At 37.6% G+C, this 17,792-nt stretch overlaps 1 protein-coding gene across 2 annotated transcripts in view; it reads left to right on the plus strand.

Moving 5' to 3' along the window:
• Positions 1 to 3,279: 3,279 nt before the first annotated feature.
• LOC149143835 (F-box/kelch-repeat protein At5g15710-like) overlaps positions 3,280 to 17,792 on the plus strand; it is a 39,357-nt gene continuing 24,844 nt past the window's right edge. The window contains exons 1-2 of one of the 2 annotated variants that reach the window (XM_089447918.1): positions 3,280 to 4,808; positions 6,402 to 6,611. In XM_089447918.1, the coding sequence (XP_089304044.1) occupies positions 3,592 to 4,743 (1,152 nt within the window). In that variant the 5' untranslated portion in view covers positions 3,280 to 3,591 and the 3' untranslated portion in view covers positions 4,744 to 4,808; positions 6,402 to 6,611. Of the gene's footprint in view, positions 4,809 to 6,401; positions 6,612 to 17,792 lie in introns of those variants that run through there. The other variant, XM_089447917.1, reaches the window with a different exon arrangement.

Here is a 17,792-nt window from a genome sequence, read left to right on the forward strand (position 1 = left end):
TAGTCAAGCTCATCCTGCTCAATTACAACAACCTTCTTTCCAAGAAGCTTCTTCTTTATCTCTTCCTCAATCTGCTTGACTTCGGCTTCCACCATGGCACTTTTCTTCCTTAGTCGAGCTCTCTCATCCAAGAGCTCTTGAAGACCAAGACCATTCTGTCGGATTTCCTCATCAAGTTTCCTAAGTTCACCATCCATCGTACTTCTGCATTGGCCCTTGAGTTCTTCAAGTTCTTTCCTTAGTTCCGAACAACTTTCCCGAATCTTCATATTCTCAGCCTTCATCGAAACCCAGTCAGAACTCCATCTACTCACTTGTTCCAACACTTTGTACTAGAAGACTTCACCTGCATTATGGCTAGATTCACCTGCCATAGGTTCTTCTACCATCTTTGCCATTCAGCCTTCTTCACCAGCTTCACCAAGTTCCCCGCAAAACTGAACCAGCTCTTGATTCCACTTATATGTGAAATCAGCTTCCTTCGCCTGCAAGTACCCTGGATTCCACTGTCACTTCGTCACGTACCAGCTCCAACCGTGAGCTTTGATACCGACTGCACAATAGTGTAGTTGTGTAGCAGCTTCAACCCTTCAATGTCTATATATATATATATATATATATTTCATTCACATATATATATATTTTTCTTATATTACTTTTCTTTATAACCTTTTTTCTTTTCTCTATTTTTTATTTTTTAATAATTTTTGTAAGTGGCCAAAAACCTAAATGGCGATATGGAGAAACTCCAAATTCTAGTAGCAGAACGCTTCAACAACAACGATGTTGATGAATTTGATGGTCAAAGACCTAGATCGAAGAACGAGCTCTATGCAGTGGTAAAACGGCCAAAGGATCAAATTGTTCTGATACCAAATGGAACGAACAAAGTTCATACCTCACGTTAAATACTCCAGAAGGCTTGGAATATAAATAACTCCATTGAGATACAAGAATATATATTAAAAGTATGAATAAGAATGATGATACAAATGAGAGTGAGGGACCTGCTTTTATACTAGGTTGTGCCTCTTCATAGAAGGTCATGTCCCATTTAGACATGCCTCTTCAGTATTAATTACTAATTAACTAATCATTATTACAATTATCCTCATTATTTATATTTATGTTATTTATATATATTTATTCGTAACACATAGGTATAACACCTTTAGAAAAATTGTTATTTGTTTTTATTTATTTATTTATTATGTTCCACTACTTTATTCTTTACGACTAATATTCTATCACATATAATCTTTCCTTTTCATGAGAGACACTCATACGTTTGATAAATTGTGAGGTGGGAGGGCCTAAGCCTTTTAGTTCTAGATATGTAAAATACACATCATTCTAAACCATAATTTACACTATAGATATCTAATATTTGTTAAACTTGTGTCTTTATAATGTAATTAAAGATGTAATGAACAAATTTAATAGAGATGTTTATGATTGTGTATGTTGGATGCTCCATTTAAGTAGGTATGTTGCAAGTTTGTATAGACATACAAAGATGACAAATATCTTCATAAATAGTAATTGCAATATCCCTTTGTCCAATGAAATATGTTAACCACAGTGATTATCATCATTTCCTAGTTTGCTTCATTTACATTCACTATTGGCTCTATAATGATGCTTGCAGATAAATTAAAAAAATTGAATGAGTTGTCATGACATCATATTGAAGTGGATCACACCAAATGCCAATATAGCCCATGGATCTTCAACTTTATATTTCTCACCTAATTTACACTTAATATAAGTTTCTTTATTTACAATGTTGATACTATACAACATTGATATTATATATCTAAGGATGTTTTATTGCTCATTATTTTCAAAATTAATTTTTTGAGGAGGTAACATTTTTTCTCTTGTGACTATATCCTCTTTTTAATCTTTTGTTATCATGGCCAAATATTTTTAAAGAATGAAGCTCATGTATTGATGAGCTTCATTATTTAGAGTATATTTGAGATATCTTAAGCATGTGTGTTGACTCATCACTACTATTAAAGGAAAACCACACTACTTGAAACGACTCATTAGAAGTTATTAAAGGAAAACCACACTACTTGAAATGACTCATTAGAAGTTTGTAAAGAGTTAGACTTCCATTCCTACTAGATACTTATAAATCATGTATCATTGACTTATTTACTAACTCATTTTCATTGTGATTATACCAAAATTTATCATTCTTTATTATATTATGTAGTTTTTAATATCATTCACAATATGAAACTATTTATTATTTCTAATTACACTTAAAAATATAAGTAACATAATTTATAAATTACAATAATAAATATTTAAATAATATATTTATAATAAAATAAAATAAAATCATATAATAAAATAAAATCATATTTCCATCCACCTAGTACCAATAAATATTTTGAAATTATAAAAATTAATAATATTAAAATAATAAATATTTTAATTTAAATTATATATATATTTTTAATTTATATATTTTATTAAAAATATATAAATGTATTAGAAGAATTAAGATCTTTAATGAATGAATAATTTAATTATTTAAGATGGTTTTACATTTATTAATATTAACCAAAAAATCGCTATTCTTAATACTAATTAACCACTGTATGATAATAATTTTTTCACTTTCAAACAAAAATAAACATTTTAATTATTAAAATTTTAAAATTTACTATAATTTAAATATTAAATTTTCTACATTTTCAATTTTTTTTTTTCAATTTATCTGAAATTTGTTAAATAACAAATTTGAGTTTCTAAAATATATATAATCTACTCTAAAAATAATTTCGTTAAATTAAATATATCTATATATGTAAAAACATATTTTAAATAATTAAACATTCTAATTTAACCAAAATATTTAAAAACACATTTTAAAGAATTAAACATTATAATCTAACCACAATTTATATTAACAAATTTATTTAAAAAAAATAAAACACAACCGACCATATAAAATAGTTTTCGCCTTCTAATTCTACCCAATTACCAATCCATGTAAAATAGTTTTTCACCTTCTAATTCTACCAATCATTTTTAATCATTCAAACACAGACAGTAATCATTTCCAACTACTTCGACCACTGAATCATGTGCTTTCAAATTAAAAGTTTTCAACTCTCTTTCCAACTACTAGTACTAATAACTCCATATCTTTTTACGTGGATTAAAAAGTATATATGTCATGCCATTTTCAATGCAGCTTTCCGTTTAAGGAAATAATTTTTTTTACTAAAAGATTTTCAATGCAACTTGCAACTTACAACTTGAAGAAATAAATAATTTTGTGGAAGATTTTCAATGCAACCGTCCTTATGTCCCAGATAAGGAGATTAGAGTCGTCTACGGACATCTGACATCGAAGCCAACGTGCCTATGATTATCTGCACTGAAATTATATTGAGAACTGTCAGTTTGCAGTAGCCAATGACCACCCTCAAACAAATCCCAAACGCCAAAGATAAAGATTCCTCCATGGCTATTACTTGCACAGCAGAATCACTGCATACCAAACTGCTTGGCTGCAAATTCATCCTTTTACAGGCTGAGAATAACAAGATACAGGCCCTCATGTAAGCCATGAGTAATGAGGAAGGTGAAGATGAGAATGAGGGCCTCTGGATACATATGCCCCAGGATTTACTGGGCCAGATTCTATCAAGGACCTCCATTGATAATGTGATACGGAGTAGCTCAGTGTGCAAGGAATGGGAATCATACATAAGATCGGGAGCTTTTATTAAGCTATGGAGATCAGCATGGCCATATCAGGGACCGCCCTGGTTATTTGCAGTCTCTAAATACAACTGCAGGGACTGCTGCTGTGCTTATAATCCAATTGCGAATAGATGGTATTCAATTCCTCTTTGTTTTCTTCCCCCGTCCATTCGTTTTCCTGTGGCAGCAATTGGTCAGCAGCTCCTTATCAAGGGGAGCTCGACTGGATCACACCATCTTGCAGTATGTAATCCAATAGCAAAGAAATGGAGGCTGCTGCCTGCGTTGCACCGTCCTCGTTTGAATCCGTGCATTTGTGGAATTGAGAGCAAATTTGGCCCTACTGACAAATATGGCTGTGACGGCAGCTTTCAGGTCATTGTAGCAGGCGGGTCTTCGCAAAATGGTAACAGCTATGAACCCACAATAGAAATTTATGATTCATGTGCTGATTCATGGCATGTGATTGGAGAAGTCCCCTGTGAATATGCTGTGAGGTTGGCTGTGTGGACACCCAATGACACAGTCTACTGTAATGGAGTTATCTATTTCCTCACATCTGCTAGACCTTATAATATCATTGCATTTGATTTAGTGAAGGGTACTTGGAGTGAGGTCATGGTGCCAAGGCCTCAGCAGCTCATGTGCTCCTTCCTTATAAAGAGAAGAGGCCGGCTTACTCTTGTGGGAGGATTGGGTTCTCCCAAGAAGTGTAAATGCTTGAATATCTGGGAGCTGCAGGGGGATGGGTGGCCGGAGATTGAAACGATGCCTGGTGAAGTCTTCAATAGATTTTTTGGAGAGAAAGCTGATTTTGATTATAAGTGTGCTGGCAGTGGGGATTGCTTGTATTTTTTCAGGGATTATCATTCAGAGATCTTGGTGTGTGAACTCTTTGAGAATCAGAGGGCGAATTGGAGATGGATATCTTGCTTCTCTTTTGTTGGATCACAGTTTCCAAGATTCTCGTTTAGGGGCATGTTAATTCAGCCAGGTTTGGATGTTTTCCAATAAGAACTGGAAATCTTGGGACGTTTTCATAGCATGGAAGCCCACAAGATATGCAACTTCAGCTACAGGTCAGCTCAAGGATGCCGTTTTAAAAAGGATTTTGATAAATAATTAGCATTATTTTTACTATCATGGTTAACTCTTAAACTGTTAGTATAGGCCTCCCAAGTCGCAGTGAAAACACCGGTGTGTAATAAGCATAGAGTTATGCTTGAGCCCTAGCCTTTGCCAATTTACAAAAACTGCGGTAAAACTCAAGCGAAAGTGTCATGACAACGCATCGTAGCAGACCTTGATCTTTGAGACTTGTTTCTCCATTATCTGTTCTGTCACCTATCTCATCTCGTAAGTCAATCTGTTTTTATTGTTCAATAATTTGACAACAATAAACCATGAAACTGAAAGCTCTGCCCTGTCTCTAAGTTGGTTTGGAAGGACAGGGCAGAGCAGTGTTCCTGGCCTGAAACTCAGTTTATTGTTTCTTTCTAATCCAATGTGTTTTTTTATTTATCATCCTTCTGATCTATCATCTATACGGTCACGTAAATCAATCTGTTTTTATTGTTCAATAGGCTGACAACAATAAACCACGAAGCCAAATACTCTGCCCTGCCTCTAAGTTGGCTTGGAAGGACGCGGCAGAGTAGTGTTCCTGGCCTGAAACTCAGTTTATTGTTTTTTTCTTTTAATCCAATGTGTTTTTTATTTATCATCTTTCGGATCTATCATCTATACGGTCATGTAAGTCAATCTGTTTTTATTGTTCAATAGGTGGACAACATTAAACCATGAAGCTAAAAGCTCTGCCCTGCTTCTAAGTTGGTTTAGAAGGACAGGGTAGAAAAGTGTTCCCGGCCTAGAACTCAGTAGTTCTTTTTTTCCTTTTAAATCCAATGTGTTTTTTAATTTAATTCTACAAGACTTTAAGAGAACATAGGTGGACAACGGGTTGTGGGATTCTCTACTAGGGTATCATGAAATATTATTTTGTTTGAGTGATCGGAGTATAAAATATAATTGTTTTACCACCAATTTGCATGCTATTTGCTTGTACTGTGATCGACTGATTGCGGTGGTCCAGAATTGTTGAAGCAATTTTTAGTTTTATTTAGCAATTCAGTATGGTCTCTATCACTTATATATATATATATATAGGATCTTCCTTCCTCCAAGCCAAGCTACAGGGTGAGCATCTAACAGTTGCAGGGCATACAATTGGATAGTTGAGGTTCACCCAGTTAAATGGACCATTGCACATGCTTTTGTTGGATCTTAGGCAAAGGAAAACATCTAAGGAGATATCAATAAAAGACCATACCTACCTTTTAAGTGACTGTGAGAACATGAGCGCCTAATAAGCATAAAGTTTCATTTGAGCCATTCCTCTATGTGAATTGTTAAAGAACTCAAGAGAACTACTGGAAGAGTATGGACAGTTTGGAATTTTGTTGAGCCATTTCTCTATTTGAATTCTTAAAGAACTCAAGAGAACTACTGGAAGAGTATGAAAAGTTTGGAATTTTGTTTTGCAGCTGCTCCTTATTCCTGGCTTCATTTAGGAACCACAAGTATGCACAATGTAATGATTAAGACTTCACACTGGAGAATGCTCTCTTCAGTTATCAACAAGGTGAAACCAAGATGATTTTTTTGTGTGTCAGGTTTACAGCCTCAATTTGGAAGCAGAGCTCCATTGGAGATGACATTCACAGATTAGCAAAAGTACAATTTTCATTTTTCCTGTGTGAAGAGTTATTAGTCCTTACAGCGGAGACTATATCTTCGACCATGGTGGTTTTTCAGAGTTTTACCCCATCTTACAAAACTTCGAGGATTTGGGCTATAGGTTTGTGAAGCTTTTGAAAAACAGGTATTATACAATATTTTCTTGGAATTATTATTGTTGTTCTATTGTTTTGTGATTGGTGGGGTTGGCAGGGCAGATGATATGACTGATTCCTTGGAGTTTTTGGAGGTATCTGTCAGGAACAAAATATGTTGCAGAGAGGACCAGAGCCCGAAGCTGTGCAAGTTTTAATAGAGGGTATGTTGGTAGGGGGTGGGTGGAACACCTTCCTCTCTGCCCTCGTTCTATATAGCTTCTTGTTGAAGCCATTTTTTCATGGAATGGGGATTTACCACAGAATCCATGGTTCTGCACAGACTGTGAAACCCTCATTCATTTTCACAGAGAATTTGTATGGCCATTGTCTGTAGATTAGTAGTAGAGAAGTGGTTTTCTTGTAACAACACAAGGAGGCTGCTGCACTTCTTCTTTGCCAGGTATGGTTTCCTTTTGGTTTTGTATTTTTCATAGATTAGCTGGTCAGTGCTTGAGGGATGCAATTACCATATGCTGCCCCTGAATTGCATAGGTTAGGGGTTTTGTGTTGCCCTCTGAATCACCGCCCTTCACTGCCCTGTTCTGTTGACGTGGTTTGTGCAGGCGCGGCCCTTTGAGCACTGACTCTGTTTCCACCATCATGGTCATGACCTAGAGGTCTTAATGTTCTTGAGAATAGTATCTTTCAGTGGCACTTGAGAGGTATCTTATCTGTTACTTTTTAGGTCAGGTGAATGCCTTTTGTTGGTGAGAGAGACTCATTTAACCCATAGCATACAAAGGAAGAGTCCATCTTTCAGTGTGCATGGAATTTTATAGCTTGAGTGAGCCTAACAGTTAAGAACATGTGTTTCATCCTCACAGGTCATCAGGTTGAATTGGAGGGGTAGAGTCTGTACACCTCTATAGATTAACTAGTCAAATTGTTGCATGGAAGAGACCCCTTGTCCTGCAAACCAAGGTTTCTCGTATGTCAATTTGATTTTCAACTAGGCTGCAACCTTAAATTGGATTATTACTATAATTTATCAATTCGGTTATTTACATCTTTGCAATGGACATCTTTGTGTGCTAGAAAGTAGCACTCAATATTTCCATTATTTTTGGGTGTATATAAGTATTCACTCTTTTAAGGCAGTTTTGTATTCAATGTTAGGCTATTTATTTTCTTGGTTTCTAAGTGTTGTTCCTCGAGATGTTTTTGGCCAGAGAACATTGCCAAGGCATCTGCTGAAGGCTTTAAAACCTCCCTACTTAAGGCCACAAGCTGGCTCTTGGATCAGAGGATGTAGCCCTCAAATATCTTTTTGAGCTGGCTGCCCAATGTCACTTCAATAGCAGCTCTATCTTTTATGCTTTAAATGCCAAATTTCGGTGGTGATTAAAAAGATTGAAAAGAAAGAAAACTACAAACTGAATACAAGCAATTACAATCAGATTTCTAGACCATGGCTTTTCCATTGGGCACATTTATCGTACATTGCAGAATCTTAAGGCTAATTTGGATGAAAGAAACAGAAGATTTAGGAGATAAACAAATACATTCAAGGACCAGAAAGGGTGGCAGTTCTTGGCACTCAAAGAAAACAGAAATGTCATAAATGCTAAATGCTAAAACCCAAGCTTACCATTTTCTTTGTCTTTGTGTATTTCAATGCCCAAGATTTTCTTTGTTGCTCCTAGATCCTTCCTATCAAAGGTCCTAACCATCTAAGCCTTCAACTTTTTGATATCGTCCATGCTTTTGCTTGCAACAAGCATATCATCAACATATAACACTAAGATAATGAATATACCATTCAAACTTTTGAAGTGCATGCAATGGTCATACTCACTTCTAGTATAATTCTGGCTCGTCACGAAGGAATCAATTTTCTTGCACCACTGCTTGGGTGATTGCTTCAAGCCATACAATGAATTCTTGAGCTTGCAAACTAATCTTCTTTTGTGATGTTGCACAAGACCTTCCAGTTGTTCCATGTATATCTCCTCGTCCAAATCTACATGTAGGAAAGTTGTCTTAACATCTAATTTCTCTAACTCCAAATCAAGAAAAACAACTAGTTCCAACACAATACAAACATGTACAAGCTTAACAACTAGCGAAAGATTTCATGGAAATATATACCTTCCATCTAAGAGTAACCTTTTGCAACCAATTTGGATTTATACCTTTAAACATTAACATCAACTCCTTTATTCAATTTGTAGACCCATTTACATACAACAATCTTTCTAACTTTAGGAAGTTCTACCAAGCCCATGTTGCCACAAAATCTAGCAGGTCAGGAAAGGAGATTCACCAGGTGAGGACCAAAATCTATGGCAACAATGAGGAAGGGTTGTCATTGTCACCTTAGCAACCTTCCTCTTGTTGTTTAGTGGGATTTCAGCCACAAGGGAGGCTTCCCTATGCCACCTACAAGGTATTCTAATACTATGGCTTATTGTGACTTATTTCGGAGGTCTAAAGACAGGTAGGGGGCTTGGCAAGGTCTACGATGACCAAAATATTCTAGACTAAGGTTCAAGCTCTCTAAGGTTAGGCCTATGACAAGGCTACTATAAGTTAGGGTTTGATTGATGTTCTTTATTAGGGCATACAATGGCATATAGCAACCTTAGAAAGATCTTTAAAATGATCTTTAACAAGAAGGAAACAAGGATTTCCAATAGAGACTGGGGCTTAATGCAAACAAGAGGCTTTTAGGGTTGTTAGATATGTGTAACAACAATAACTTGTTGGAAAATCCATAGAGGTGGCAGTTAAATGATTTCCCTTATTAATGACATTATCTTGTGATGTTTTCGTTATTATTATTAGTTCTTTCGATTTTTCTTTTCTTATCATCAAGACAAATGCCAAGCAACAAATAAAAGAGTACACAATATGTAGGCATGCTGCCAGGGCAAAACTCCACTCTAGGGGAAAACCTTGTCAAAATTCTTCCTTCACTAGATTCAAGATGAGACGACCAAGACCCTTACAACTTAGACTCGAGACTACCTCCATCCATCAAGTCAACTTTGTCATTCTTCTTCATACTTTGGTCTTGCAATGATACTGAACTTATCACTGTGATAACAATAAGGTAGCATCGAGATACTGAAGAATCGAGTCTACATCACCGAGATATTTATTGTGGTAGCAATGAGATAGCACCGAAATACATCACTGTAATATCACCAAAATGTGATCACTGTAGTAGCACCGAAACTGTTATATAGAAATAGCATCGAGTCACTTTGATACATCATTGAACTGTCTCCACTGTAATCCTTATTTTATATGCTGAGAATGGCACGAAATTATCTTTGAGATCACCGAGAGTTTTCCACTAAGATCACCCAAACTTCACCGCAACCTTCTTTGAGATCCGAGTTAGTAATATGTGTCATATCACCGAAACTTGTTCTCTGAAAAAATGTGAGTTTGTGTTGTGTTGTTAAGCGAAGTTCCAGTGCTTGTATATATAGTTGTTGTCCAATATAATTAAGTCGACATGAGCATTTGAATAGTTATGTATATATATATAGGCTGACATGTGATCACTTTGTGGACTTGAAGAGGATTCTTTCAACACTAAGGAGACTTTGATGAATGGAGGAGTCTTCACAAATTGACTTTGACAAATAACCTAAAGCCTACAATGGAGGCTTGACCTATACAATTGACCCAAGCATGAAACCCATGCTTTAACAAGTCAAATCAATTTAATAATAAAATTCTTTTTTCTTTCTTTTGAAAAATATATTACATTTTGACTTCAAGTACAATTAAGAAGACTGAACTTAGTTACATTTTCCAACACTCCCTCTTAACTAGGGAGGTATTCATATTTACATATAACCAAAGAGGTACATGGAAGATCTCAAAACACATCATCTATGAAGAATTTTAGGCACCGCAATGCCATGGACTAGATTCCTGACCAGGGCAATCTATCCATTGGTCTCTCAACAATTTAGGCACCGCAATGCCACGAACTAGATTCCTGACCAGGGAAATCTATCCGGGTGGGACTAAGATGGACTCAAGCTTTCAGCCTCTCTAAGTACCATCAGGCTTACTTGCTAACCATCAACCCAGAGATCCAGGTGTGTGTCAGAGCTCAATGACCAACACTACCTTTCCAACTTCGGGACCTAGACATCAACATAAAGTGCCAGCCAGATGTCCTCCCAGGAAATGCTTCACTCACAAATCCTCAACACCCCTTGATCCGACAAATCAAGGACAAATCTCTCCCGATCAAATTGATCTGTAACCAACATGCAATCAAAATTTTTGAGAGATTTACCTGTACAAAAAAACCCCAATCAATAATATACTTTCACATATTTATAAACAAACACAAACCTTCAGGGTCTTTCAGACAACAGATGTTGCTTCTCAACACAGTATGACTATCAACCGAATCTTTGACAAAAGATTCCTCAATCATACACTTTCCTTTCCTACTTCATATGTAGCGACATATTCTTCAATTAGACCCTATTTTCCTTCTTTTAGCAACACCTCAAAATGCAATATCTAATTTCCTTCTCTCACTCATGGCCTTCACTAAAACTTACGGTTGTTAGTCCTAGTCTAGTGCATGACACATGGAGTAGAGAATTATATCTGTCACTCCCTCTTAAACAGAGAGGATCTAATTATTCATGTACAAGGAATATTCTCAACCATCCTCTTATCCTAGGGAGATTTCTTTCATTCAATCTTCCTCTTAACCTAGGGATATTTCATCCAAACTCCCTCTTAACTTATGGAGATCTACTTCAACATCGGAGAATCTTTCATTACTTCCATCCTTCTTATCATATATCATGCTTATCCCATCAATTTCACTTACGATCTAAGTAACCAAACACGGGGATTCGAGATTCGTAGGATACAGGGATTCGAGTGTCGGATTTAGACACGTTGACCTCCCGGAACAAGACACGTAGGATTTGTTATATATCTATATCTATATCTATATATATATATATATATATATATTAAAAATTAGATATTTCTTACACAAATTCTCATTAATGATACAAATTCATTGATTTCAAACATAGATCTTCATCTAGATGTTAGTTTTACTGTTTACAAAGTAAGTTAGTAACATTATAGCATGCAGAGTACATACAAAATTCAAATACATATCACATAAATCATGATTCATAAATGAAAGACAACTTGCAAGATAGTAAGATAAAGACACTGACAGCTGTAGTTTTCTCATTAAGTTATCAAATCAAAATTTGTTACATCGGTAGTGCAATGCCAATGGCAAATAGAAATAGAAAATATAAAACAACTACATGTATACAAGCCTCAAGGCAATAGGTAGCCCATGACTCATGAGTCATCAATCCTCATAGTCATCATGAGAATCAGCGTCAATGTCCTCATCATCATGGTCACCACTGCTCTCCTCTACATCCTCCTCCTCCCCTGTATCCATAGTCGCCTCTGCATCTGCTAGTGTGGAAGATGACCCCTCTAAAATATCATCGTCATCAAATCTAACAGGCTCTAGCACTGGATCATTGAGATCCATGTTGGCCAATGCCAACTCAACACTATTGTCCATACCCATATCATCAGGAAAGACATCCCACATCTTTGTCTTTCCCCTCAACCACTCTTCTCTCTGCCAGTAAATAAGATGAAGGTTGGTGTGCACATACACCATTGTCTCTGCCCTAGACTACTCAAGCCTGCTCTTCTTCACACTATACAAATTACCATATGTGCTCCAATTCCTCTCGCAACAGGAGGATGAAGTAACCTGAGAGATGAGCCTCATGGCTAACTTCTGAAGAGGAGGGCTTGTTGCCCCATGATTTGCCCACCAAGAATAGGGCTTCTTAGCCCCCCTGTCTCTAATCACATCATATCCTGCAAATCGACCAGTGCCAGTGGAAAACTCTGCAAAGGCATCCTCCACCTCATCAAGCAATGATCTATCCTGGAAAACCCGCCTGAATGCATCTTTCCTCCCTTATGAGATTTCACCATCCATGTGAGGAGGGAATCTGCGGGAAGGTCCACCATTCAGCCACTCATGGCTGTAGTATTTTGGGTTCAATGAGTGAGCCAAACAATGTAAAGGTGTGCAATTCTTGTCCCATCTGCTGAGAAGAATATCCTGTATAGTACCACAGAAGGCCTCTGGTGATGTCTCATATTGATCCAGGTGGCTCCAGAGACACACACAGGACAAATAGGGCTTATGAAAGCTCAAAAATAAAAGTGTTTGGATTATGCTCGAACCAGGTTCATGTTAAAGATCTTGTCGTCATGATAGTGGTGGTGCGAACGGTTCGTCAATCCGAGTCTGGATGAGGAAGATAGAGGCAGTCAAAGTTGGGTTGACTTTTGCTGACTGGGCAGGGTTAAGGAGGCTGCAATTTCGACTTTTACAGCAGACGGAATCCGGCCAACTCCGACCGGATTCCGTGTGAAATTGTCGCCTTGTTAAAAAGACTCCTTCGGCCAATGTTCGAGAATTGTCAAAATTACATTATTATATATAAAAACAAAAAAATAAATAAAGGAGGTGGTGGGCCACCACCCCCACCACCCCACACCCCCAAACCACATTAATGTATGCCATAATGTTAATGGGCCGACGCGAATCGAACCCGCCCGGCCACATGGCCGGCCCGCACCACGGGCAGCCTAACCAATTAATACAACGGACCAACATTTAATATGACACCACACCACCAACGGCCCAAAACCAAACAACGCCACGTTTAAACTTAAACCATCAGAGTTTTATAATGTGACAACTCTGCGCGGTGGTAACGGTTAGTGTAACTGCACCTAATTATAACAGGCGTTATAACCAGAGTTGCGGGGGAGCGCTCCCCCCCCTTCAAACCCGTTCCCAATCCGTGCTCCAGGCGGGAGCGGGTCAGGAGCACGCTCCCGATAAAAAAATTTGCGCTCCCTGCCAAAATCGGGAGCGTCGCTCCTGGGGCGAAAATTACAGCTCGAGAGCGATTAGGGAGCGATCGCTCTCGATTGCTCCCGAGCGTTAAATTTTCGCTCCGGGAGTGATTCGACTGACGTCGGGAGCGTTCCACGAGGAAAAAAAATCGCGGACGCGAAAAAAAATTAATTTAAAAAAAAATTATGTTTTAAAATCACTTGGGGGTTAAAAAAATTTCATTATCACTTGAATGAGTTGAGTAGAAGCTGGAGAGCAAGAGCAAAGGAGCGAGGAGAAAGCGTCGAGGAGCAAGGAGCAAGCCTGCAAAGAGGTTAGTAACTTAGTAATTTAGTATTTTAAACCTTAGTTAGGTAGTAATTTAGTTTAGTTTAGTTAGTTTAATTTAGTTTAGTTTAGTTTATTAACTTTATTTAGTAAAAAAAATCATGAATCTAAATTAAATTAATTAATCTAAATTAATTAAATTAATTTTCTCATTCATATTCCCATTCCCATTCCCATTAAATTTTGTAGATTCAAAAGCCTACAAATATCAAACATCATGGACCTGGCTATATTTCTTGGCATTTTCCTCTTCTTGGTCCCTTTTATGGTTATTATGGTGCTGGAGAGTAGGAAACGGAGGGGCCAAAATGAAGAGGGGGATGAAGAAGCTGGAGAAAGTGGATTTGATGAAAACCCCGGTGAGGAGGAGCTGGAGGAGGGTGAACATGACTCTCAAAAAACTAAACAAGACCAAACCCCATTGTGGAAATATGTTAACAGGCCTAAAGCAGGGAGAGGGGGTGGAACCACTAAATTTCATTGCCCCCATTGCAACAATAATTACACAGGTTCATACACCCGTGCCAGAAAACACCTCTGTGGGAAAAGGCCATGGGATGGAGATAAACAAATAGGAATCAAAACTTGTCCAGCGGTGTCAGCAGCGGATAGAGCCAAATACATAAGGGAAGAGGAGGAAGCGCAATACAAATCTAAAAAATCAAGGGGTTTCTTTGAACCAAGCTCACAATCACAAGCACAAAGAACTCCTTCAGCATCCTCCCAAGGCAGTGGATATGGAGGCACAGGGTCATCAGCTTTAAGGCGTAGAACCATATCAGATTTCCTTGATGAGGGGTGTAGGAATGATGTGGATTCAAAGGTTTACAGGTTTCTCTATGCATGTGGGATACCATTCAATGTTCTTCGCTCACCTTATTTGCACGAAATGGTTTCTGCCATAAATGATGCCCCTAAAGGATACAAGAGCCCTGGGTATGAAAAGGCAAGAACCATTGGACTTGATCATGAAAAAGCAAAAATATCACATTCTTTGAATAGAATGACAAGTTCTTGGACTGACCATGGGGTGTCCATTGTATCTGATGGATGGACAAATGTAAAAGGAAAGCCATTGATAAATGTTCTTGTTGTGTCTGTTAGTGGTGCCATCTTTCTAACTGCACATGATTACTCAGACAAGTTCAGGACCGCCATCAACATTGTAGAAGCATTACTTGAAACAATTGATCGTATTGGGCCATACAATGTCATCCAAGTCATCACTAATAATGCTCATAATTGTAAGGCAATGGGAGCAATTATTGAGGATAAATACCCCAACATATTTTGGTCTAGATGTTTGGTTCACACATTGAACCTTCTGATGCATGCTGTTGTCAAGAACAAAAATGCACAATAGAAATGGATTGGTGATTTGTACAAGAAAGGAAAACAAATGATAAAATTTATTACAAATCATAGCAATACCCATGGCCTTTTCCGCAGTCACTCGAGATTGGAGTTGTTGAAGATTGCGAAGACCAGATTTGGTAGCTATTACCTCACCTTCAGGCGCATTTTGAAGGTAAGAGAGTCATTGGCTAGCATGGTATCAAGTCCACATTGGCAGGTATTAAAGGAAAGGGCTACAAATGCAGCTGACAGGCGAGGTTTTGAACTGGTGGAGGAGGCCGCTCTTGATGGTCAGTGTTGGACAAGTGTGAGGCAAGTATTGGATTTCACCAAGCCCATTTATCACATGATTCGGTTTGCAGATATAGATAAACCAGTGATTGGCGAGGTGTATGAGCAGATGGATACCATGTTGGGGAAAATAAAAGATATTGTTCATAACAGAGATCCCAACTTGTACAAACTGATTCATGATTGTGTGTGTGAACAGTGGAATAGACTTAATCTTCCACTACATTGCTTGGCGTATATCCTTACGCCAAAATACTACTCTACATCTTGGTTGGGCCAACCTGCACCAGGGGGTGGGATTAGGACCAAACCCCATTTAGATGCAGAGGTAACTAGTGGATATTTGCAAGCATTAGAAAAGTTGATACCTGATAGGGAGGAATGTGCAGCTGTGCGCCTTGAAATAGGCAAATACTTCAATGGCACTGGTTTGTTTGGTAACTTCCATGCAATGGAAGACAGAGACAGATTTGATTCTCTCACATGGTGGGAAACATATGGTGGCCAGGGACTTTTGCCAAAATTGGCAAAAAAAGTTCTATCACAGGTTGTAAATACTTCTTCTGCAGAGAGGTGTTGGAGCACCTATAGCTTCATACACAATGTGAAAAGAAACAAACTCAATGAAAACCGAGCAGAAAGCTTGGTTTATGTGCACTACAACTTGAGGTTGTTGAGTCATTACTGTGATCGGGCTTATGAAGATCCCACATATAAAATTTGGGACAATCACCCAGAGGATGACAATTTGGAGGATGGCACTATACATCTTGAAGAACTGGAAGAGGAACTTATAAGGGATGAAGATGAAGCAGCTGTAGCAGCCATGCCACTTCCACCATCCAGTAGTAGTGCTCGAGTTCCGAGTCTTGTTCCTTTGCTGTCGCCACCTCCATCTACACCCTCACGTGGAGGGCATGTGCCTTCTAGTTCTGGTCGTCGGTCTGTGCAGGAGACTCCTAGAAGACCACCACGACCTGCTTATACTCTTGGAGACTCTCGTGGCAAGGGCCACATGTAGATTTACAGTTTACTTGTCTTTTCTAGTTTCTATTAGTTTTCATAACTGTTGAGTCTTGAGTCCTTGACTCTTGACTCTTGACTCTTTCATATCATAATGATATTTTCTGTAAACAATATATGACTGTGACAATGAAAATTTGAAGTTTGAAGTTGGCAATTAGAACTCATTGGTAATTATTGTGAATTATGAGTATGATGCTTCGTGAAAGACTAAAGTTGTTTCATTTCATTTCATTATTCATGTTTAATTTTATAACATTTCATTTCATGTTAACAGTTAGAAGTTAGGACTTAGAAATATCTAAGATATTATTTCTTGTAATGGTTAAACTTAGCTTACAAGTACAACTTTGGTGATCAATGATGATAAATGTTATATATTGAATTTTCAATTTTGAAAGCTTGAAGTTGAAACTTTAAGATTGAATTTGATGAATCAAGATTCACGAGACTCAATATGTTGCAGTTGTAATATGTATTTTACTAACTTGTGGACATGGTTGATGAAGATTATAACTTCTAGATGATTGATGTGATATGGTTCAATGACCAATCTATGTTTTTTTTATGTTTTTTATATCTAATTCATCATTCTACATGTTTTGTTGACATATATGTATCAAAAATTAAAAAATATATAAAATATATATATTTTTAAAAAATCACTCCGGGATTTGCTCCCAAACCGGGAGCTTCTGAAAATGTCGCTCCCGCTCCTCGCTTTCACTCCCACTCCCAAGTAACATTGGTTATAACAGAACATGACTGAGGTTGGGGGGTCGGCAGGATTCAAACCCCGACCACCTCGCCTCCATTTTTCCGCCTTAACACAATGCCAACGACCTCATTTTGAACTCTCCGCCACAAAAACTCATATAAACCCGTTATTTGCAAAGTGCACACAGGCGACATGGAGGAACTAGGAGCGGACACAAAAATCGAGACGACATTTTTTAGTTAATTTTTTAATGCAAGTGGAACCATGAAGGAGCAAAATTTCCAGGAGGGTGAAATTTTTGCAGTGTCCAAATTGGACAAACTTTATGTCGATCTTACACCTCTTGGCAACACGAACACGATGGCGCAATCAGTTTCCTGATCTGAGTAGCAGAATTGCAGAGGACCTGGAGGAGGGAATCTTTGAGGAATCTAAAAGATTCCTTGAGCCCCAGATTTTCACTTTCTCAGAATTCAAAAATTTGACAGTCGATTTTGCACTATTCGATGCCACAAATCTGATGGTGCATTCAGATTTTCCATTT

The sequence above is a fragment of the Pinus tabuliformis genome, chromosome X (genome assembly GCF_031772625.1).
Source record: "Pinus tabuliformis cultivar Carrire ecotype Pingquan chromosome X, CPIR1, whole genome shotgun sequence".
Taxonomy (NCBI): domain Eukaryota; kingdom Viridiplantae; phylum Streptophyta; class Pinopsida; order Pinales; family Pinaceae; genus Pinus; species Pinus tabuliformis.